Below are 24990 nucleotides of genomic sequence, written 5' to 3' on the forward strand. Positions count from 1 at the left end.
TGCTCTCCAACTCTTGACCTTTTATTAGCTTTAGAAAGTGTAAAGGTTTGCCGTTAGATCTTGTTGAAAGCAGCTATGTCAACACTCTGCACCTGGAAGACATAAGGGAGAAAAATGAAGTGAGAAGAGTTTTTGCACTGTCAGGCCAAAAAAACAAATAAATCCCAAGACTGGCCTAAGCGAAGGGGTTGTGTGTGCAAACCACAGACTCTGAAATCTGATCCAGGCATCGTTTGAAAACCCTAACCCTCATGATAATTAAGGAGGAGGTGTGACGTGTGTTGAAGGCATGGAAACCTAATGGCACAGCTGCTGGTTTAAGAGGGACTCAGCTTCAGTGACCTATGCAGATCGCATTCTGGTACATAAGCAGCTACACAGAATGAGAGCCAGTGTGGTGTAGTGGTTCAGAGCGGTGGACTGGTAATCTGGCGAACCGGGTTCGCTTCCCCACTCCTCCACATGCAGCTGCTGGGTGACCTTGGGCCGGTCACACTTCTCTGAAGTCTCTCAGCTTCACTCACTTCACAGAGTGTTTGTTGTGGGGGAGGAAGGGAAGGGAGATTGGGAGCCGCTTTGAGACTCCTCAGGGTAGTGATAAAGCGGGATATCAAATCCAAATCCAAAGAATCTGTCTGTTTGTCTGTCTGTCTAATTTCTGCGAGAAGTTTTGTACAAGTTCTACTAATGTGACTACACTAGGCCTTAGTCAAACACTTTGCATCAGCGTTTTTAAGGTTAAGGTTAAAAACCCACGGGGATGCCTGTTGTACATAAACCCTTGAGAGCACAAGACAATAACCTCTTAAGCAGGCAAATGCTCAATTACCAATACTACTTTCACCAACACATGGTCCCCTCCAGATGTTTTGGATCACAGCCACCATCAGTCCGAAACATATGAAGGGTATATACCAGGTTGGCAAAGTGAACATGGCAGACTTGCCCCTGGGACGAAGCAAGCAGTAGAAGGTATAAGAGCTGAGAGAACGCACCAGCAAGGCCTAAGCTCAATGCACAAATATAAGCCTCTGGCACTGCCAACAGTCTCAACCCAAGCTTTTAAAGTCTGGGGCTGAACTGAATGTTCTAAAAGTTTGAGCACAAAGATGGGCTTTTCAGGAGACTCAAAAGCTCTTGCCAAAAGCCTAATTTTTTGCCCTAGTTTCTTGCTAATGTAATCCTAATCAAGGGTCTGTATTCTTCCTAGTCACTCAAGGCATCTGGGAGTGGGAATTAGAAGGATGCCAGGACAGTGTGTGTCCTCTGCAGCACCCTCCCTGGTAAAAAAAGCTCTCTCCCTACAAAAATAGCTTGGGATGTTCATGAAATTCCACCTCTTCCACAATTGTTTTGGATCAGCTCCAATATGGTCGATATGATCTTGTTAAGAGTCTTGCACAACTTGGACACAGAATCATTTGAAGGGACCCCAAGGGCTCATCTAGTCCAACCCCCCCCCCCCGTAATGCAGGAATCTCAGTTAAAGCATCCATGATGGATGGCTATCCATCTCTACAATACAGACTTACATCACTGTGGGCTGGGCAACTGGGCCAGAGAAATAGCCCTCTGTGGGAACTTACGTAATCTTCAAACTTGGTGATTTCCTCCTCCAGTATATCTGTCCCCACTTTGTCATCTTCCACCACACACTGGATCTGGAGTTTATTGATGCCATAACCCACTGGGACCAGTTTGGAGGCTCCCCAAACCAGACCATCCATCTGAACAGATCTGACACATTCCTCCATCTTGGCCATGTCCGTCTCATCGTCCCACTGAAGGAGGGAAAGGAGAGGGGGAAATGGGAGTTAGAAATGCAATCAGTAAGGAAAATGCAGGAGCCAAGGGAGTACAGTTGACACAAGGCAGTGCAAGGTTGCTTGCAGGAATGAAAGACTTCCCAGAGATTATCCAAAAGTAAATCTGTGAAATGGAGAAGCCATATACGACTGTAGATTAGCTTACCAGCATTGGTGAGAAATAAAATCTAGTTAGCAATTTTATGAAACTTTAGATCTTCCCTTTCACCTGTTTTCAAGCTACTCCACCGAGCTCTTTTTTTGCCAAATGTAACATACCCCCAAACCTTTCCTTAAACATGTGCCAATCAAGTGTCTGCCATAAACAACAGAGACTGTAATAAATAATAATAATAATAATAATAATAATAATAATAATAATAATAATTTAAAAATTATACTCCGCCCATCTGGCTGGGTTTCCCCAGCCACTCTGGGCTGCTTCCAACAAAATATTAAAATACAGTGGTCTGTTAAACATTAAAAACTTCCCTAAACTTGTACAATCAAGTTCCAGCCCAAATTCAATTCAATGGAGAGTACAGTGATGATTGCGCTGCAAGGTTCACTTGGGAAGTTTGCAGTGCAAAAATTATTAGATAATTGCCATTTCAATACGTTATGCTACAGCAAGAAGATGACCTCTTGAGTCGGTACCTTCTACAGTGTAGAACGCATCTCTGCCTTGTGGAGGTACCCTGATGCTAAAACAGATGGAACGGTTGTAAAAACGCTGGGTGCTATTTTGATCCTGTTCTTTCTCCAAAGAATCTTAGGGCAGCAAAAAGGGCAATCTTGCCCTGCTCTTCTCATCCTCACCTGCCTTCTTGTGAAGTGGGTTAGCTCAAGAGATGGAGACTGGCTCAAAGTTGTAACAAGTCTTGTGACTGGGATTTGAAGGTGAAACTACAGCACACCAACTCCCTGATATCAGCATGTTTCTGTTTAGTGGTTCCTCTATTTTTGTATTTGAGTATCTGACATACCCATGACACGGGTTCTAAGCATTACACAGAAAGACAAAAGAGAGTTGAGAACCCAATTACTGCTGCACTAAGTTTTTGCTACGTATTCATCCTATGCTTGGTATTAAGGAATTTGTGAGCTAAGTGCCCTGAATCTGATACAAACCCAGGGGTTTTTTGTTTGTCAGAAAAGTCTAAGGGGCGCCAAATTTGGAGTTAGGCACGAAGCCCAAACCAGCAAACACTAGGAACCCTATTAAGCAACGCCCATTAACCATGGCCTAGTACTCCAAGGCAGCGCTACATCAGTCTTGAGAGCTCATTATTTGTTTCGTCCAAACTTCAGGACACTCAGGTCTGCATCTACAATCAAGTGCTGAGAACATGGAATGCTCATAGCTCTCCTCATATTTGTTCCAGCACCCCAGAAGACTGCAGAGACAGGGTGAGAGACAGAGAGAAAAAGGGCAGAGAAAAAGGGCTAAGGTGGAGAGTTCTTTATGAACACCCAATTCACACAAGATACACTTTACCAGTTGAGTGGAGAACCTGAAGTTATCCCCATGACACTAACTCATTGGAAAAGGGTAAAAAGAGCTTACTGGCTTGACATCTAAGAGGATGGAAGACTTGGCAATCAGGCCAGGTTTCTTGGACTTCTTCTCTGCATACTGCTTGAGCCGCTCTTCCCGAACTCTGGCAGCTTCCTGGTCTTCCTCCTCCTCGTCACTACCAAACAGGTCGATGTCGTCATCGTCCTCATCTGCAGCCGCTGCCACGGAGGTCTCTGCTTTCCTTGCAGATGAAGCAGAAGGCAGCTCAACTTTCCTTGATAAATGGGTCAGCGGTTCCACCTTCTTCATGGGAGTGACATGCTTCAAAGAGACACCAAAATAAATCTTGCATCAAGGGAAAGCGAAAAGCAAATGTCAAAAGGGAGGGGAGGTAATCACTAGGAGCGGAGGAACTCTGGTCACAGGCAAAGGACGGGGAGACGTGTGAGAGGGTGGGTTTTCGGTGCCAGCCAATAAGCAAGCACAATTTGACCCATGGGGCACAATCCATCATATTACCCTGTAGGAGTCCCATTGAAATGAACAGAAGTAAATAATAATAATAATAATAATAATAATAATAATAATAATAATAATAATAAATTATTTATACCCCGCCCATCTGGCTGGGCTTCCCCAGCCACTCTGGGTGGCTTTCAACAGAATATTAAAATACAATAGTCTATTAAACATTAAAAGCTTCCCTAAACAGGGCTGCCTTCAGATGTCTTCTAAAAGTCAGGCAGTTGTTTTTCTCTTTGACATCTGGTGGGAGGGCGTTCCACAGGGCGGGCGCCACCACTGAGAAGGCCCTCTGCCTGGTTCCCTGTAACTTGGCTTCTCGCAATGAGGGAACCGCCAGAAGGCCCTCGGTGCTGGACCTCAGTGTCTAGGCTGAACGATGGGGGTGGAGACGCTCCTTCAGGTCTACTGGACTGAGGCCGTTTAAGGCTTTAAAGGTCAGCACCAACACTTTGAATTGTGCTCGGAAACGTACGAAGATGCGTAGAAACACCAAAATGGATTGTGATTCGTGACAATTACAGGGAGAGGGCTGTCATTTGGGCTTTCCACCGCAGAGTGCTGTTGTGCTCTGATCCTGTGTAGGCGTTGAGAACTGGCTGCTGAACTAAATGGGTCTTTGGGATAACTCAGCAGGGATCTTCTAATGTAGACAGTAACTTATCACAGCCCAGGCCAGTGCAAGAGGTAAACTTAAAACGAAAGTTTTTACTCAGTCACTCCCACAACACAGATTAAGGGAATAGTTTTCAAAGGAAAACACATTTTCTGGGAAACCCTGGCACTCCTTAATGAGAAGGATGTTAACAGCTGAAGATGAAGTGCCCACCGTTGCCAATTCCCTCCTGCAACAAGGCTCTCCAATAACAAACAAATGACGTTACCCCACAGATAAGGTTCCACCTTTCTACCACACAAAATTCTGGCTGAGACTATGTACTTCTCCATGGGGCTTAAATAAAAACACCCTGTAGAGGTTTCCCCAACCCCACTGCCACCACTCCCCCAAAACCCCACAGCATTCCTATCCACAGCTGGATAAAATATACAATGGCATGTTTGTTTAGAAATGGTTTTACCTGTGTTGGTGGTGGCGGTGAAGGGTGATGAGAGGTAGATGATTTTTCCAGAAGACTCAGGCGGTTCTCAAGTCTGGAGATGGCGAGCTGAAGGTCTGTAACCACTGGAGAATGGGAGGGGGGGTAGAGAACACTGAATGAATGGGATCAAAATTGACAGCATGGGGCATTTTGCTTTCCTTCCTGCCAGTTACTGTATTAGCATCAGAAGAATGCTGACGGAAGTCAAAACACACAGACTCCTCCTTCTGAACAAGAGAATGTGAAGATTTTACTGGCACGTCAGTTGCAAGTCATAATCTGGTTTTGCCACTCACCACAACGAAGGTTTTGATTCTCTGCCTCCAGGGTCGCGATCCTGGTGACCAGCTCACTTTGGTCCCCAGCCGGTCCTGCTGCAGAGGTGCTGCTCACACTCTGAAAAAAGAGACAGACAGTATGGAGAAGGGTGAGGCCGTCGGTTGCCGACACATCAGACAAGAGAGACGCTCTATCGTAACAGAGCCATAGCGACAGGAGAGAAATGGATGGGGGAAGCCTTGAAGAGAGCAACAGGGACCAAGCTTTTTCACACAGAAGGTGCAAGACAAATAGCACATGGCCTGAGCCCCATGATGGAAACTGTGGTGTACACAGTTCCTCAACTCCTGAATATGTGCTCCTGTGGGGCTTTTAGGCAATTCAGAACAAAACATAGCTGTCAAATAGTCCCTGCTATGCAGTACCTCCTAATATCTTAATTACGATAATATTTGCATGGCATGTGTATGAATGTCTCAAAAGGGGGGGGTATGTGTATGGCATGCACCTCTTTTTAAGGGGGAGGGAACCCTGCCGAACATGATCAGTATTCTGTTCTTAAGATCACACCATCATGCAAGGCAAATAACGTGAATACCTATCCTACTCAGGGATGGAAGACCATTTTAAATTTTTTTAACAAGACTGGGAGAGATGGCTCAAGTTCTCAAGGGAACTTGGCCAGGATCCAAGGCACCGTGAGCCTAAAAGGACTCGAGGCACTTTCCTGTCCTAAACAGCAGTCCTCCACTCTGCATGGACAACTGTGTTTGAAACGGGGAGTTTCAAAAGCAAACTGGAACATCGAACAAGCAACAGATAAGCATCAGAAATCATAGGGGGTTTCTACAAGCCGCTTGTGAGAGCTTCGGCCAGTTCCTTGCACCATAGAATCTTATGACTGGGATATAATCCCAACTATGGCAGCTTATAGCTAAAGGTTCTAGAAATGTGGGTTAGGGAATACTATTTTCAGTTATTCTGCTGCTTAAGTAGTATAGATGTTTCTAAAAATTAGATCTAACTTAAAAATTAGAATATAGCTTTATAGCCAAGGGTTTCTCTTTCCCCACTTGAGAAGCCATTCCTGAAGGATAACTGAACATAACTGTGTGGATATTTTCCACAAGCACAACTATGTATAACTAGACCATTAAACGGCACTGAATTTGCAAAGCAGCACAATGGCAGCATGGGGAACAGGCAGAGGAAGGGCCTTACGCAGGAGCAAGGACTGATCCTGGCAGACAAACGAACAGGTTGTTGTGCTCCCCCCACCCCAAAAGCGACTTACAGTCGCACGACCTGACTGCTTCTTGCGACGTGCTGGAGGGGCTTCGTGGGGGTTTTGCAAAACTGTCTTGAGCTGGAAAGGGCAAGAGTATTTTATGGTAAAAAAAATAAATACACGGTTTACTCTGGTCACTCATGCAGATGTGGGCAGCTAAGCAGAGCAGTCAAACCCACATGCAGGAAAACATGCCTAGGTAAGAAAAGTTAAGCAAAATCAATATTCTGAGAGTAAGAGAGTAACCTGGGGTGCATTTATAAAAATGAGTTTAAGCTTCAAAGTTCTGTTCTTTTCAACTAGGGTCAGGGCACAGATTTGGTCTTGTCTGCCTAACCAGAGATAGCAAATCCTACCATTCCAGCCCAAAACAAGCTGCTCACACTATCAACTTGTCCCGACATGGAAATGGCAGAAATAGCTTAGCAGAGAAAGTTCTGTGTTAAATAGTTAAGGCAACTTGCAATTTAGCCATAGGCACGGCAACTGGAATGCCATTAGGCTTAGCAGAACAGCCAGGATTATTTCAGACACAAACATGTGAAAACAATCCATATACATTTTAAGTCCCTAGGTAACCTCAGCTAGGAGGTAAGAGAACTATTCAAGAAACTGAAAGTGGAAGTAGGTGGAGAATTACTGTGATGGAGGGAGGAATGGTGATGGGGAAAATCCCCAGAGGTTATTTATGGGGAATGATGCTGTATAACTTGTTCATAGATGATTTGGAGTCTGAGGTGAGCAGCGTGTAGACACATTTGCAAGTGACTGTTTTCACAACCTGTTTATACCATAGATTCCTAGAATGATTCTTAAATTTTGCACCATTGGCACCATCTCCATGTATGCCACGACTCCTCCTACCTTTGTCAGATGTTGCATATTATGACAATGGTGAAGGGCCAAAGGTCAGTGGTAGAATACATGCTTTGAATGCAGAAGGTTCCAGATTCAACCTTCCACAACTCCAGATAGGACTGGGAGGGTCTCCTATCTGAAATCCTGGAGAGCTGCAGTCGGGATGGAAGAATGTTCTGACTTGATATATGGCAGCTTTCTATTTCCCAAATGAAAATGTCCGCTCTTTTCGGCATTAAATTTTTATTTGTGGTTCTGTTGCAGGTTTTTTTTAATCCAGTTTTGCCTTGCAACTTGCCTCTCCATCTCTTAGTACTGCCATAGCTCTGCATTTTGTATCTGCCATTCCTTGAATTATTAAAGTACATTGATCATCAGCTCCATTTGTAGCCTGGTTATTTTTTATTTTTAAACATGCTGTAACTGACCCTCCTAATCAAAATGAGTTCATGTTACACTTAGCACTAGGCCTAAGTCACCAAAATTTGTTTATTCCTCTAAAAAAAAAAAAAACCACTTAGGAAGCTTGGTGTGCTGTAGCTGGAACATTTGGGACAGCACAATTACATCAATTCAGAGAACAAGTTGTGGAAGAACAAGTTTTGGAAGCCCATCAGGATAATCAGTCCTTCCCTTTAATGAGCAGGGGAAGAATGGCAAATTGCTTTAAAAATAAAGAGTGTTACAGCAGCCAGAGAAATCAAATGCACAACAAAGAAGAAAAACACACCCACAAAACTCTTACGCTGTGCTCACAAGCCACCACCACAAATCCCCTTCTCTTGCCCTGGAGAAGCCTGCAGCACTGATCTAGGCAATTTTAACAGACAGCCTTGGTCAATCTGGTACCCTCCGCATTTGGTGGTAGCCTGGCTACCAAAGTCTAACAATGGAGATTAGTTCAAGGAAATGCAAAAGAAACAGGATGGGAAATCCTTTTAAAAATTGTCAAATATTTAGTGGTCTATAAATCTTCCAAACAAATGCTTTAATAGGAACCCCACAGCTTTAATGAGCTAAAGGACCTTTAGCTAAGGAGCTAAAGGACCTACAATTACCAAATGTTTTTTTTAAAAGCAGGGATGACTAACTGTTTCAGATCTTGAATTCTACCATATGCAATTAAGGCCAAACTATCTCCTAGACCAGGGCTTTTTTCCAGCCGGAACTTGCTTAGTTCCAGCATCTCTTTTTTTTTTTTTTTTAAATAATTTTTATTGGGTTTTTACATTTTATAACAACAGACACACACACAAAGACAAAGACAAACAAACACACAAATACAATTACATACCCTAAGTTTCTTTACCCACTTTCATTGACTTCCCCCCACCCCCTCCTCTTACATCCCAATTCCAAAATTAATTCAGCAAGTTCTTACCTAACCTCTTAAAGATATTCACATTGCTTTTAAAAATTAAAATCTTTTGTTTATCTGTATTCAACTATCCAATTCTCTTATAATCATTAATTTCTTTTTTTTTAAGGTCGATCTAACTTCCCCTTCACAAATTTTCCCTTTATTATATTAATTATAGGTCACATTGACCAAGTAAAACAAAACATAACATTTTATAATTCTATTCTCTCCCCCCCCTGCCCCGGTTTCTGTCCCTTCCTAGACAAATGTCCAGAAAACAAACAAAAAATATTTCTAGCCCGGATTCCTCACGTCCGAGGCGTCTGATTCTCTGTCAGTCCCTCTCTGCCAGCTATATTGGTAGTCCTCTTTGATGGTCCTAAGACCCCGAAGGAGTTCAGTCAGAGTCAGATCATATTTTCTTTCATTCAGAATGTTGAAGAGTGTTTGCTGCGAAAGACCATCTAGTTTTCCATACTCAAGAGAAAAGTCCCAATCATATTGCTTTGTTCTTTCTAGTTTTAATATTCCAAGTACTCCAGGGGCTTCTCTCTTCTTCTTTCTCATCTTTCGCAGATCTGTAATCCAGAGGTCTTCTTGCTCATACTCTAACGCTGCAGATTTCTGGTTGATATTTTCCACTTGTAGTGTCTGAACTCCTTCTTTTTTCTCTGTCAATTCCAAAGGCATCTCTTCCTGCTCAGCTGCAGAATTTTTATCGTACATCTCCTTTGTGCATTCAGCAGAGTTGTTTGTTTCAGGATTCAAGGTCATAAAAACTTTACTCAAAGCCATACTCTGCTCCTGCAGGATTCCCACGAGAAAAAACATTTTTTCTATCTCCGCCAGTAATTTTCCCTCTGCAGCCATTGTAATGTCACTAATTCCCCCTAGGGGGCTTTCAGTTATTTAGTAGTCCTTTTCCAATAATCTGTTACTTTGTTGTTATCAATACTTTGTTTCCAATCGCCTCAGTCCAAATGTATCAGCTTTAATTCCACGAGTTATTAAATAGCAAAATTCTTTACTTTGTCCGCCCGTTTGACAGCTTCTTTGACAGCTGTCAAACTCCTTTCACTTCTTCCTCCGGGACCCAAATAGGACACTCCCGGGTTTTTTGGGGGGGATACACACAAAGTTCCAAATTCCCTTTCTCTCCAGCACAAAAATCTTGTTCTATCAAATTTGTGAGAAACTTTTAAATCCTCAAAACAGTATTCATTCCGCCTTAATTCTCCGTTCCTTGCTTTGAAACGTCTATAAGTAGAGGGGGTGCGGACTTCCCTTTAACACATCCCCCGATCGTGCCGAATTCACAGGATAAAATTTTTAAAGTCCAAATTCCACTACTCACGGGTCCTTTGTTATCCAGTCCAAATTTTGGGAAGAAAGTCAGCGCTCTCCGGCCATGGCTTGCGGCTTCGCTCTACTGAGGTAGCGGTCTACTCTCAGCACCACGCCACTCTCCGTACCCTCTCCGCAGCCTTTAAAAAGGCTCTTCGTGGGTCGGGGAGGGCGCTTAAGGTGCCCACCGAGTCACCAAGTCCGCAGGCTTCCGCGCCTGCGGTTTCTGAGGGTCCCCGTGTCGCCGGCACGGCAAGACCCGTCCTCAGCAGAGCCGATTCCCTCCGGAGCTCGGAGGGAATCCGCCATTAGCCGTTCGCGCTAACCCGGAAGTCCTGTTCCAGCATCTCTCAGGTGGGCGTCATTGCCATTCTAAGAGAATGAGGGAGGTGTTCATGGTGAGTTCTGACATCTTTTTTTCCAGAAAAACAGCACTGCCTAAACCAATTATCTTGACCCACTTCAGTCCAAGTTAAGGCCAGGGACTAGGGCTGAAATAATCTACTGAAGATCTTTCACCGCCAGATTAACACACATACTTGCCAGCGGGCTTTTATGGGACTCCTCTGGTGCCTGGACAAGACTGTTTGTCCAGCATTTCTCAACCTGTGAGTCCCCAGATGTTGTTGAACTACAACTCCCATCACCCCTAGCTAGCAAGACCAGAGCTCAGGGATGATGGGAGTTGTAGTCCAACAACATCTGGGGACCCACAGGCTGCTTACTAACTTTGTAACTGGAAACTGTTTTATAATTTTACGTTTTGACTATTGCCTGCTCTGGTTTCACTATGCAATGATGAGACAGAGTAAAATATTGCAAATAAAAATGAGCCTGAACTAGCCTGAACCTTTTTTTATTAGCCTAAGGGGCTAGCAATTTGTGTCTCCATGATGGCTGCAGTGAATCACTGTAGAAATAGAGGGTGGTTTCCCCTTAGCGGGCTTAGAGGGAGAAAGAGAGGGGGGGAGAGTTCCCCTTCGTTTTCTGCAGTCGGCAAGGAAACCAAGCAGAACGGAGAGACCCATTCCTTCTGCACCAGCTTACTCACTCACCTGTGTGGGACTCCTAACCCCCTATAGGCACCAGGCAAGTTGTTAAATACAAGGCTGTCTTACTATCCAAGTTTTAAGAGTACTGAATTCAGTACACATAGTTTGGGGCTGAATTTAAGAGGCATGGAAACAGGCAAGAAGATGCCCAAGGGCAAGCATAGGCAAACCCGGCCCGCCAGATGTTTTGGGACTACAACTCCCATGATCCCTAGCTAACAGGACCAGTGGTCAGGGATGATGGGAACTGTAGTCCCAAAAAACACCCGGAGGGCCGAGTTTGCCTGTGCCTGCCCAAGGGAGTCACTTTTTGTTCTCTCTTCTCTGCTTCAGCCATGTGAAATCAAAGAGTGTCAAATCAAACCCACGGTGAGGCACCCCACCCCACCTGTTCATCAACTTAAGACACGTACCCATTTAATACGCCACACATGCAGAAAATAAGAAGTGCTGCAGCTGAACAGAACAAAGCAAAAAATAGCCGTTATTTGAAACAGAGAGACCATGCAAATGCAAAATGGAAAGAGGTGCTGCGTCTTGACGCAAATGGCTTTTTATTTTGCTCATGCCGCGCGTCTACTTGCCAAGCAACCAAGTGTTATCCAGAGCCATCCAGGCATAAATCAAAGTCAAAACTGCCCTGGGCTCCTTCGGCAGGAAGGGCAGGATGCAAATTCAGTCAATAAATAAAACCCTTCACTGGCTCAAATTAACACACCCAAGATTAATCATTAATGCAAGCATGAAATCAAGCAAGAAAGATGCCCTTTTGTTTTCAAAAGGAAGCCATGCAAATGAATGGAAGTTCCCAGCTAAATGCAAGAAGATGAGGCAAATTTATTTTGTCTTTTTTGTAAGTCTCCAAGGTATGTCCTTGAAAGTGAAGGATCTTCTCGGAGCACCCCAAACCCCACGTTCTTCTGCTTCTCGCCTAACATCATGAGTCACTTCAGCTCATTCCTCTACTGCAGCCTCTCTCAACCTGACACTATTCACTTATTTTGGACTACAACTTCCATCAGCCCCAGGCAGTACAGCTTCATTTTCTCAATTTGCTGTGGCGAATAGAAAGCAGACACATGCCACACAGGGCCACCAACGACTGCTTTACTATATGCCCTCTCCTGCAAATAAGATTTTCTGGCTTCTTCAGAAAAATCTAATCTTTTTTAAGATCCACAAGCTAAAACAGAAGACATATCCTAATGACTACTGCCTGAAAGCAGAGGGCAGCATTAAGAAGCACTAGAGTCAACGAGGCTCAGAAAAATATATACAAAGGGAAAGAGGAGCTTTTTCTGTCCACCTATGAGAGCTTTTTTAATTTTCCTAACAAAGATTGGAAATCTGGGGGGCAAACTCTTATGCTGAGTTATAGATGATGCATTTTATGTACTTAAAGCAGCAAACTAAATTTTGGTTTAATATGCAATACATATTTTGCACAACAATTTCTGGGAGAGGGGGAGGAACCACAGTTCCGCCCCCCCCCCATGGCTTCAAATTTTCTGGAAACTGTAAATCTACACTACACACTCTAGCTATACTCCATAGCTGAGGTCACAGTTAACACGGACAATTACTTCAGTTCAACAGCCACTCCTAAAAACAACTCCTGTTCTCACTGAGTGGGGAGAAAGCATGAATGGGGGCTTTACTTTGCACTCATCTAAGAATGTGGGTGAGGGCTACTTTATTTCTAAAAAAAATTACCTGGGGAAGAATCTGGGATATTGGTTGCCTGCTTGACTGAACAAGATTCTCCTTATGGGAAACTATAGAGGACGTGCACACTAAACACCAAACTGAGGTTTGCCTTCCTGATGCAAACTGCATACGATCCAGTTCTATTGCTGAAGCTAAGGAATTTGGAGAGCCTGGGAACCTGTGCAAATGACTCCAAGCTCCCGAGAAGGAACAGCAATGTGATTGCTAAAGAAAGTCAACTGCCTTTGTTTGGGTGAACCCAGGCTAAGCTACTGCAGCAGCTTTCAGAGTTGAAATTCACAGCCAAACCAGCTCATCGGAGGCAGAATGTGCAAATGCAATCTCTCTGCATATATCTTAATGGAAACTGGATCAAGAAATTCACTGTTCAGCTCACAAATGCCCCTACTGACTGCTGTCCCTAAAGTGCTACGTTAGTGAGAAGCTAAGCAAATGCTAAGCTCACAAAGAACAGAAACAGAGGAAGGTGCATGCAATTTATTTTGCTAGATCAGACGGGGTGGGGGGGATGCATGCTTGAATCACCCCCCATGTTATAAGCTCCCAACCACCAATGTATGTCAAGAAGCTAGAGTAGAACTGACATACAAGCACATATCACAAGGCTGGATTCAAGGCTGCAACCTGCCACCTGTCGTCTGAAATGGCACCTCAGCAAAAGCTGCGCCCTATGACTGCTCCCAAGCGCATGCTCTGCTTCTGAATTATGAGCTGATGGAATGCCACACCGCAATTCCACTTTGGGTTAGTCTGCAGATGCAAACTGGCTAGAGCAAGCAAGATATGTCACAAATAGGATGCCATGATATGACAGAGCTCATTTTCCACCTCATCCATCCCCCTCTGACTTATGCTAAGAAAAGCGACACACGCACAGGCTCTGGGGGTGGGGTGGGGAATCAATCACAGTAGGAGCAGGGGGAGTTATATCTGTGAGATATGCCATAGCTAGGAAAAATGAATGCAGTTAGCCAGCTGGTGAGAGAGCGCCCAGGTACTCACTCCGGCCAGCGACTTCTGGATATTCTCCCTGGCTCTGGCAATGTCGCGTAGGATCGTGCTGGCTCCGTTCTCCTGCAAACAGTGCAGAAAGAACCAAGTGTTTGGTTTTTTGTTTGTTTTTTTGTTCTTTTTTAAAAGGCACAAACAGATACAGGAGAAATTACTGAGGGTGGATCACATGAAAGAAGGGAAAGTGTTTTAACTGTGTACGAGAGCAGTCAGCCATTGAAAAAAAATTAGTGAGCGTAAAAATCCATCCGCAAAATGAAACAACTATGTTGTCGGCAGCTATATCCAGACTGTCTTCTGGAATAAGCTGCAGGATAGGATCCAGGCAGCAGCCACCGGGATGCTCCAACTTCCCACCAACTTTTGCATCAGAGAAGCGGGTGTAGCTATTCATGACACAGCCATACCCAAGTCAGTGTCTGGGTCAGTGACCCTATTCTCCATAGAAAGTGCACATGCAGATTTCGAATTGACAAAAGTGCTTTTTATACTGCTGCTACCCACCCTATGCAAATAGAGTGGGTTTATAGACACAATAAATTTCTTACATCAAAGGCAGGGCAGCTGCATATCCTGAACTGAGACTTGCATTCTTTGGTCTAGATCAGTGTTTCTCAAACTTGGGTCTCCAGCTGTTTTTGGACTACAACTTCCATGATCCCTAGCTTGCAGGACCAGTGGTCAGGGTTGACGGGAGTTGTAGTCCAACAACTGCTGGAGACCCACGTTTGAGAAACACTGGCCTAGATTATGAAATTTGAATATACTTGGTTTTGAACAAGATTCTGCTCTTAAACACCAGGCTTTCAAAAAAACTGGCATCTCCCAAACCACATCAAGAATGATGGTGACAGAATTGGAAACATGGTGGAGATGGCAAGCACACCTGGGCTAGATGTATAACATGATAAGGAAGCCATGAGACGGGGGGCAGAGTTGGGCCAAGCACTGATGCAGCAGCTGCTGGCAAACCAGGTGCCCTCTCATCTGAGTCTTTCTCCAGCAACTGGTCATGTGTTAGCAAGCGCCTCTCAACCATTGTGACTAGAAACGTTTTTAGGTGAAATTTTTCAGGATACCAAATTCTGTGTGGGGTACTCCAATCTACACTTCAGAGCCTTGAACATAAGTTTCCTCGTGCTGACCTGATGCTGGGTTTAACTTTAATCTAGACTGTATCTTCTGGCATAACAACTGCTGTTAAATCATGAAAGCTGTGCTGTTCTAATGGTGGCAATCACACTGTCTAGGCCATGCATCTGAAGCCCTCCACACAAACTAAACTGAGATTAGTATGCATCAGATTCTACATGAACATTTCCCCAAACCTTTGACACCTGTGGCACAGGTTTTTTTTAAAAAATTGGACACAAACTTCAGTCTTATACCCAAAAAAAAAAAACAGAATCACAGAATCAAATAACTGTCAAGTTATTTGCAATGCAGGAAGGTGTGTAGTTTCTCAACCAGTTCTTTAGAACTGTGGGACAGCCAAGTCTATGCTGTTTTCCCATATTGCACCCACCTGCCTGTCCATTCAGTTAGGGTTCAGGGATGGGACAGAACTTTCTGGCCACCGCTGGGTGTTCTAGGATTCCCCTGTGACTAGTGATAGTGCAAGCTGCGTCAAAGAATCCGTGCTTGGATTGGTGAATACTGAAGGCACACTTCAGTCTCTCTTGTGGCATCCACTGCTGGGCAGGCCCTGATGTGTTTAAAAAAACCCCAAAAGAAAACAGGGCCCTGGAAAGCACCAGTCTAATTCTTCCTGGCAAGAGCCAACATCTTTCTAAACTGTCACGTTCTCCACTTACTTCGCCAAATCTTTATTAGACATTACAAGTACAGTGGTGCCCCGCAAGACGAACGCCTCGCAAGACGGAAAACCCGCTAGACGAAAGGGTTTTCCGTTTTGGAGGCGCTTCGCAAAACGAATTTCCCTATGGGCTTGCTTCGCAAGACGAAAATGTCTTGAGAGTTTCTGCGGGTTCCCCCCTTCCCCCCCCCTTTTCCTAAGCCGCTTATCAGCTGATCCGCTAAAAGCCGCTAAACCGCTAATAGCGCTAATCCGCTAAGCTGTCAATGGGCTTGCTTCGCAAGACGAAAAAAACGCTAGGCGAAGAGAATCGCGGAACGGATTCTTTTCGTCTTGCGAGGCACCACTGTATAGGCCATCACACTGTCATGTTCTCAAGATGTAGGAAAGTCAGCCTATTTAAAGAAGACGCTTATCAGTTTCACTGCCCCAATGAATGTCGGTCTCATTTGCTTCAAGTTTCTTACTAACTAACAAAGCAGCTTGGAGAATAAGCCCTGGGAGACTGAATACTTAGAAGCTGCTGCTTCTGGATATGGGGCAAACTTCACTTGATCTCCTGCTTACCAGAGAAAAGAGAGCCCTCTGCTTCACTCACAGCCTGCCCCTATGAAAGCCTGTACCATGTGCACAACTGCGCACAGGTCAGCATTTCTAGTTCCTACAATCATGTAACTACTGAAGGCAGCACAAATGTAGCTGAACAGATCTACCACCCAGGGAATTATTTTTGAAAAGCCCTGCAGATTTCAACCATCTTTCAGTTTTGCATTTTTACATATTTGTGGGGGCCCAGTCACTACATTAAGGGTTTCCACCCTAACCTGGACGAATTTGCAGAAATTCAGTTGACACCGCTGCAAGTCTTTGTGCTGCTGCTGAGTCAGAACTTTAATTTCGGTTTGGTCTAATCTGGAGACTTTGACTCTATTACCCTTAGGGAGGGGCCTAGATAAACTTTTCTACGATTGCAAGAAAAGAGAGGGGAAATTTCTTGCATGTACAGAGACAGTGGGTTTTAGATGAGCTTCCACAAATAAAAGCAGTGCTGCAGGTTGTGAGGAAGAGGGGAGTATGCCGGTGTCCAACAAATGCTGTTCATAACGGCCGGCAAACATTCGTAAGAAAGAACGTGCAAGAATTTCCTTCACCTTCTCCCTTCCTTACAAGCCATCTTCTATAACAGAGTCAACAGCAACCTCTATGGAACCTGCTCAGTCACAAAACTTTGCTCCCTGCTATACAGCTGTTTTCTTGCAGCCTATAAAAGCTTACCAACACTACTGAATCCTGCCTCTCATCTCCATTATTCAATGCCAAGGAGGCAATGCTGTTCCTACTCTGTCCTTTCAGAGTAACCTGGATTATTGGGAAACAGCTTAAATCAGTCAGTGGCTGCATTCAGATGGAACACTAAAGCACGTTTTAGCACGGGAGTGGGAAACCTCTGGTCCACAGGCCAAATCTAGACCACCATCTGGCCTGCAATATCATTTCCCTGAAATCACACTCACCTGCCCCACACCAAACATCCTATGTGACATCAGGTATGGGGCAGACAGGCACAGCCGGATTCCATTCCCCTCTCACCAGCTGATGTGCGGAGTGTTCAGTCCTGTTTAGTCTGGGTGCACAAAAGAGAATTGTAGATCTGGGCCACCAGGCCAAAAATGTCCCCCATCCCTGGCTTAGCAATATGGGAATGTGTCATAACAGGCCTTTCCAGCCCTTCACCTACAAAGGAGAAAATCTGAAGCATTCGTTTTCTCTTTGTAAGAAACTACAGATGGTTAAACTGGGATTATCAAACCACGATCAGATCCTGGTTTGCCACTACTTGGACAAGCCAGTTGCATATATTTGGGGGCGGGAGGGAGGAGAGAATTGTGCTTTGTCACAAAGCACAACTGGAAGAGTAAAGTTTTCTCTCCCCTTGCACACATGAGACCAAACCTCACCATGGTGCAGCCTCATATCGTTAAGTCATACGTTAGCACTGCACCCGAATGCAGCTAATATGGCTTCCTTTTCCTTTTCAAATAGCTCAAAATTTTATTTTAATGCACACTGTTCTACCCTAGCCAGCACTCTCAAGGACAAACATTTAGAAGTGCAAAGAATGCAAGGTTCGAGGGGCAAGGGGTAATGAATGTGGAATGGAGCTAAACTGGAAATTACCTGCTTGGCAATCACTACCTCTTGTAGTACTCAAACTACAACACCTGTACAGTAGCTGAGGAGCTCTTCTTCCCTGGAAACGCACCAGGGAAAGGAGATCTTGCCCTCTCAAAGCAGTGCATCCCATTGGGAAATAACATGTTTTGGATTCACTTGTACCATAGAGTAGGGTGGGTGGGGTAAAGGCGATTGTTCTGCAACCAGAGGCAAAAGCCCAGTGCTTGACAAGGAGATGATAGGCAGGAAGAGAATTTTAAGACGTCTGGTGCTCCAAGAATAATGTGACAGGCACTCTACGTAGGGTATTGTTTCATAGATCCTACAGGTACCAAGCAATATATCAGTTACTTGGTGGTGGTCAGGAACTAGCAGGTGGTGGCTGTTGCCTTCAAGCCCCATTTATAGGCTTCCCACAGACATCTGATTAGCAGGAGGCTAGGCAAAGGCTAGCAAAGCTCATCTGGTGTTCAGTAGGTGGTGAGATTGTTAATGGAAAGGACTTCATACAGGTATGCAGAGAGCCCCCACCATATTGCTACCTGCTCCAGAAGGACTGTGCCAAGCAAGCTGCCTGTTTCCCCTGAACAGTACTTGCATCTTACCTGCTGGCAGGAGGGGCTAGCAGCTGGACCGTTCTTCTGTTCATAGTATCTCTTCTCAGCATCATCATATTTGAACTTGTCAAACCAGATCTTTTCATGCATGAGGAAGCTGGCGGCCATGTTTCTGAAAAGAGGGGGAGACTAAATAAATACCTAGAAATATTTCAGCTCAACGGTTAGGGCCAGCTTAGTCAAACATCACCTCCCTCTTCCATCCCACTGGGCCACATCCCACTGATCCTCCCTACCCGATGGGAAGGCTTGTGTAAATGGGACCAATTAGGAACCTACTGCTCAATCACTTGGTTGCCTGTTCAGTCTTTTTGACATTGCAAGATAAGCGTTCTTTTAAAAAACAGTTCAACTACCCTGAGACAAGACACGTGAAATCCACACAGTCCAACCAACAGTTAAGAATATTTTTTCTCAATATGCTCATGTTCAAACAACCCTTTCCTGACATTGCCTTTCTAGGAGGGATGGGCAGAGTTCTTTTGCCCAGACAGGAGGGTAGCTATGACACCAGCTCTATGGACACCTGAATAAGCCACCAAAATGATTCTAAGTAAATGATTTTAAGTTGCACTTCAACTCTTATGGGCAAAAAAAGGGAGTGTTGTGGAGCCACATTAACTAACGTCCACCAATGGACACAGCATAGACCTGCTTAAAATAATGCAAAGCCAAGCACCAGGGCAAAGTTTACTAAAGAGCAAAACATCCCATCCCTTTTGTGGAGGCCTTCCTTCTAGTACACAATGGTTTGGTAAACTGGCCAAAAGAGAAGCATAACATTAAATTGGTGTCTAGATGGGAAATAGGGGCTTTCATAAACAGAGGTGAGAATTTTGCAAGTGGCAGTGGAATTCAAAACTAAGGGAGGTTCACTGCATGGCAGGAGAGGCTACATGGTTACTATTGGGCAGGGTGACACAGAAAAGGATCAAAGGATAGAAGATATTAAGTGAAGAGGGAAAAGGGAGAACCTGACAGGAAACAAACTGCAGGGAAACACAGAGCCAACAAAAAGAAGCACCTTTCAGAGGTATCTGTTTGGTTCATTCCATTCACATAAATGTTCCAAACCTTTCCAGATCAGTCCAAAACCACCAAAGCCATAGTCACCACTCGGCATACCTTCAAGTGACAACAATTCTTTGCTAAGAAGCACTTTAGGGTATAGTTCCAGCTTAATACGGCCAGGGTTTGAGACAGCCAGAAAGGGTCAGATACAGTATCTGGGAAGGTCATATTTTTTAAAAAGCTTTTCCATATCTGACAAAAGCAAAAGATCCCACAAATTAGGCACATGAGAAATAGATGTGACCTGTGTATATAAAATTATGTAGAACGTCTTAATGCTCTACATATATATAATCAAGCAAATTGCTCTTCTGATGCATGTCAGTTGGAAGGTTTTTGCATGAGGAGCAGGGTACTAATCCCCTAAAAGTAATAATAACACAGAGATAGTAAATCCTATTTCAGATGCCTCCCCTGAACAAGTTAACAGGCTCTGCAAAAGTAATGGGAATAATTTTTAAGCTTAAATAGTACAGAGCAGCACTACCAGAAATTGAGGAGGACAAATCATAAAACCATTCCCTTCCTCCTTCTAACCTATTATGGCCCGCTTACATCTTTCTACAGTGGGACACAACACATTTCAATGTTTTACATACAGAAGCTTTTCCACACTATCTTGGCCCATTAGGTTTGGGAATGTTACCCCAGAACAAGCGTTTCCTACTTAGCATGAGACTCTGGTGCGCTTGAAGCGAGAGCAGCTGGCTGCGATGGCTTTGCTAACATCGTTTCGGGCATTCCGGCGCTCTCCTGCTTGCTTGCCAGCTTTGAGGCTTTGGAGATGTAGTACTGCGCCTCAGCACTGTCGTAGGTGGGTTTGCTGAGCCACGCAGACTCGCTGTCCTTGTGCATGAAATGCCAGGTGGCTGGTGAGAGTGCAGAATCTGGAGGTGCCGTTGCAGAGATGTTGTTGTTGCCCCTCTTGCCTGCTGCTGCCTGCTTCCCTGTGCTACGGCCCTTTTTGTCCTTCCGGCTCCTCTTGGAAGACTCTGGGCGCCCACACTCCTGCAACCTCACCTTTCCCGGAGGGTGCCCGTCAAACATGTTTGTGTAAAAGCATCTCTCTGCGTCATCGTAGATAGGCTTTTCCAGCCACACCTCCGAGATCAGCGCCTGCAAACTCGACACCTGAGGCTTGCCGTTCACCGGCTGGATCAAAGTATCAGGCAGATTTGGGGACGCACTGGTATCCACGATGATATCCACAGGCTGGGCTGGTGTTGAAGGAGTAGGCAGCGCAGTCACATAGCCTTCATCTGGTGTTAGTCCACTACCGCTGTGCAATGGTGTGGATGAGAGGTCCAGGGTCTGTGGTAGAGCCACCAACTGGGATTTTTCGACAAACAGCTTCTCAGCGTCGTCAAAGTTGAACTTGTTGACCCAAACGTCCTGGATGATGTGGTGGCAGGCCATCAAGCTGCCATGGGCACAGTGCAAGGCAGCCAGGTCTCTCTGTGGCCTCGTATCACCTTGGAAGACCTCTGCCTCTGACCAGGGCACCAGCGCAGACTGCTCAGCGGCTGGGAGCCCCTCAGAAGCCTCCTGCAACAACATTTCGGCAAGCTTCTTCCTGTAAGCTGATTCTGCCCGGTCAAAGAGAGGTTTGTCAAACCAGACACGGTCAGCCAGTAACCCGGCCAGGACAAAGTCCACTTTGGGGTCTAAAGGCTTGCGTTTGGGGGAGCACTTCCTTTTCTTTTGCTTCTTCCTGCTTCCTGCCCTCCACAGGTTTCCCTTCACCTCTTCCTCCACAGGGTCCTCCTCATGGCAGAAGCCGTTCACTGCCACCACCTCTTGACAGGCCCCAGCAGCGGAAGCTGCTAAGGTTGCTTCCCTCTCATAGTGGAGCCTTTCTGCCTCATCATACTTGTGCTTGTCCACCCAGACTTTTTCCGCTGGATAAAGCAGCTTCCTTGTCCTCATCTTCCAATCAGGGAGGCAGCATTAAGAAACAAGCACAGTAATATAGTTGCAAGGGAGAAAAACCTAAGACATACTAATGGCATGCAGTTAGGTTCTATTCATTACAAGACCTCAGGTTCTACTACCTACATATATGCAGAGCCCTAGTTAAAATCCAGTGCTAGTCATACGCTAGAGCTGATTGACTGAAATTAATGGACATGACTGGCTTGGATCAACTGATTTCAGTTAGTTGACTCCTGAGTAAAACACAGCCGGATATAACCCAATAGTGTTTTGAGTGCTTAAGAGTTTTGTGCTCTATTCACAGCTTGAATTACTCAATTTTCAAAGCTGCTCAAAATAAGCTGCTCTAGAAGGCTCTGCCTCCCCAAACTGCATTTCATATGCCAAAATTGTTTTGTTGTTACACAATTGGGGGGGGGGAGTAGATTTATTCGATGCAGCATAAATTTGGTTCTGTATCTTGGGATGCAGACTAGAACCCGTAAGAGCAATGAAATGATCTGGTTTGCACCCTCTGTCTTCCAGTGCACATCATGTTCACTGGAATATACAGTGGTACCTAGGTTTTTTAACATCTCGGAAGTCAAACATTTCAGTTTTCGAACGCCCAAAACCCGGAAGTAACTGCTTTGGGTTTTCAAACGCTTTTCGGAAGCCAAATATGCCACGCGGCTTCCGTATTGAGTTTTCAGGACATAAATACTTCCGGAAATGAATGCTTTGGTTTTTAAATGTTTGGGAAGTTGAACAGTCTTCCAGAATGGATTACGTTCAAAAACCGAGGTACCACCACATAGGACATCATCACACACAATGGCAGAGGCAAAGTAGATCAAGTAATTGCTGTATTTTGGATTAGAATTTGTGGATTAGGCAATATTAGCCCTCCCAGAGCCAACAAAGGGCTTTTCAAAGTTCACAGACTGTCTAGCAGATGTTGGCCAAGTCTCTCAAAATTAGCAAATCAATTTCACTGTTCATTTGTAGGCTGGGATCAACATACGCATTGTGGATGGTCTTTTATTCATGAGGCTCAAATGATAAAACTTATTATCTAAACCAATGTTATCAGTCACATTCTATATATCCAAGTAGCATCAGTTATTAAAATGTAAATGAGCACTGTTTAGGACTTCATACTCCTTTTGCAAGAGGATGTCGGAATATGAATAAATTAATCAGTAGCAACTGTCCAACAACTCCAAAGGGAGTAACTGACCTCAGATTTAGAATATCAGAGTGTGCAGCTGATGGTCATAATCCAATCTACATCTCATGAAAGCCCTACTGAGGTTTAGTTTGGTTCAAAGCAGTGATTGGTATGATTTGTGCCCATATTTATGCTATTAATGAAATCCAAACTTTTGAAATTTATCATGTGGTTTAAAATCTATGCTCTTGGTACAGTATTAAATATTTGGTCTATCACTGTGGACTGAAGTGTAATTCTTGTGTAAGCGAATTAACTTGAAAGACATATCAGAACTGAACACCCCCAAAACTAGGATCATTTTTTAAAGGAGCGTTCTATTTCTTGAAAAGAAATTTTTAAATTTCCCTACTTACTATTGGTGACTTGAAATGGAATGCTCGTTCTAAAAAAAATGGAAATTTTTACTTCTTAAAAGTCGAGCCCTGACCCCATTGAAAACAAGTTCATATCAAGATGTTGAAAAGCTGGGAGCTATATGGACTTGGTCAAGGGAGTCTCCTTTGTGTAAAATCTCTAGGGTATTGTGACTAGTGAACGGCAATGACATCACAATGCCATCTCAGGGGATGAATAGTAGTGACTGATGGGAGTAAACCTCTTGCCTCTCCTTGCACATGGCCTCCCAGTGCATATAATGAATGTCGAAACAGGTACACTGCACATTTCCAGCACATCACACAAAGTAGGTCCCATATTTACAGTAACCTCAGAATCCTAGTTTTAATGAATTTTTATCGTTGCATAAAAAGGGAATTAGCCAGTTGTCCCATACATGTCAGAAGCTGCATGAAACCGTGGCTGCATTCGCACATCAGTGTAAACCATAGTTAATGGTTTATTGTCAAGGTGGAGATAGTTTCCATTTTGTTGCTCCATTAGTACTAGCAGGAGAGACCATGATTCCTTGCTTAGCATTACGTCCAAACCAGGGATTGTGGTCTGTGTCGCTCAAACAAGCCATGGCCAAGAAACAAAATGCACATCTTAGGATTCACATAGTAGATTTTTTATTTTATTTTGGGGGGAGAGTGAAATAAACCATGATCCCTCATCCGAACACCGTGCTAAGCCAGAAATTGTGGTTTGCTTTTCCAGTTTGTATTATGGGAGGAGCAAAGTGGGAACAGTGCTTGCACTCATGGTAACTCTTCCACAACCTTTTGATGTAGCCATTAACTAAGTGCAAGGGATTTGGGATGAATTTGGAATATTAAAGCTTCTCCTAGAAATAGAAGCAGCATCCAACATCGTAAAAGAGTAATCTACAGTTTTGGGTGAGGGGAAAGAGCTGGAGAAGGGGAAAAACAAGGATCTTAACAAAAGGCTGACAAAAGACACAAGGGATAGATAGGATTCTTCCACAGCCACAAATTACTTGAATTAAATTTGGAGAAAAGAGCCATATTTTGAGAAGGAACAGTTAGTGGGGGGCGGGCAGGGAGAAGAGTTTAATTTTATTATTCTCCAGTTGCCTTAAGTGTCAAAGAGCACATAACAGAAGCAGTGACCCTTCCATCCTAAGGTCAAAATCAGGTGACTTACAAAATGCTAAATATTGGGGCTATCGCTTTGGAAAATTTTATGAGAGGAGCTATTAGCTAAAAGGATTCAGTAGCAGTAAATATATTTGTGAAATTATTTCAGTTATGACTTGGATTATCTCACACTTTGAGACATGGGCATGATTTTACTACATGAACTGCATAGACAATTTTGTTTGAAAACCCAAATCCTTAGAAAGAAAGGGTGCTTACATGGTGTTCCCCCTAAATGTTCCATCTTATTCTGGGATTAGCAGAATTAGAGCCAATTGCTTTAAGCCAGTGAGCGAAGCTACTGTTTCAAAAAGGAGGCAATATTTTACACTAGGTGGGGTTATTTAAATGCATATTTTAAGTTTAATATAATTAATTACTATTTTTTTTTGTTTGAGAGATGCTAAGATTATGGTTATAAAAGTTTAATAGCGTGGGCCTTACCCTCTCCTCTGATCCTACCGGTTGCGATAGGAATGCCTCCAGATCTGTACTGTACATGACACCTAGTGTGAGCGGTAATTATATATATTGCGAGGTTAATCAGCAGTCACTACACAGTTGTGGAAATCACAATAGAGATATGTCAAGCATGAATACCTTCTGGCAGCGTGAAAAAGCTTTCTTGGTTAAGCTGGTTTTCAACAGCCATAGTAAAGCTAATGTGGATTTATTTTAAATTTTAATGTGGTATTCTGTTAATCACTTATTCTTTCAGGAGTTGCTACCAAGCTTTTGTAAAAGAGCTGGGTAAAATCTAAAACC

At 44.1% G+C, this 24990-nt stretch overlaps 1 protein-coding gene and 2 long non-coding RNA genes across 6 annotated transcripts in view; all 3 read right to left on the reverse strand.

Moving 5' to 3' along the window:
- On the reverse strand, nt 1-23161 carry EEF1D (eukaryotic translation elongation factor 1 delta; the record flags this gene model as incomplete). 4 transcript variants are annotated; one of them, XM_081874225.1, is made up of 10 exons in its annotated part: nt 1-92; nt 1587-1781; nt 3373-3645; nt 4926-5029; nt 5243-5342; nt 6520-6591; nt 13858-13929; nt 18463-18586; nt 20213-21471; nt 23044-23161. In XM_081874225.1, the coding sequence occupies 9 exons, from the start codon at nt 21469-21471 to the stop codon at nt 54-56; spliced, it is 2238 nt and encodes a 745-aa protein (XP_081730351.1). In that variant the 3' UTR covers nt 1-53. The 4 variants fall into 4 exon arrangements, with proteins under 4 accessions (XP_081730351.1, XP_081730353.1, XP_081730352.1 ...); XM_081874227.1 differs by lacking the exons at nt 13858-13929; nt 23044-23161; XM_081874226.1 differs by lacking the exons at nt 6520-6591; nt 23044-23161.
- LOC309349118 overlaps nt 1-24990 on the reverse strand; it is a 63710-nt gene extending 38720 nt beyond the window's left edge. The window contains exon 1 of the long non-coding RNA XR_014159731.1: nt 23370-24990. This is a non-coding gene — a long non-coding RNA (uncharacterized lncRNA). The remainder of the gene's footprint in view (nt 1-23369) is intronic.
- LOC309349116 lies at nt 6951-11038 on the reverse strand. Its single transcript, XR_014159729.1, has 2 exons — nt 10926-11038; nt 6951-8254 (listed from the first exon to the last, which is right to left on the reverse strand). It is a non-coding gene; the product is annotated as an uncharacterized lncRNA (long non-coding RNA).

The sequence above is a fragment of the Podarcis erhardii genome (assembly GCF_964252035.2).
Source record: "Podarcis erhardii genome assembly, chromosome: 8".
Taxonomy (NCBI): domain Eukaryota; kingdom Metazoa; phylum Chordata; class Lepidosauria; order Squamata; family Lacertidae; genus Podarcis; species Podarcis erhardii.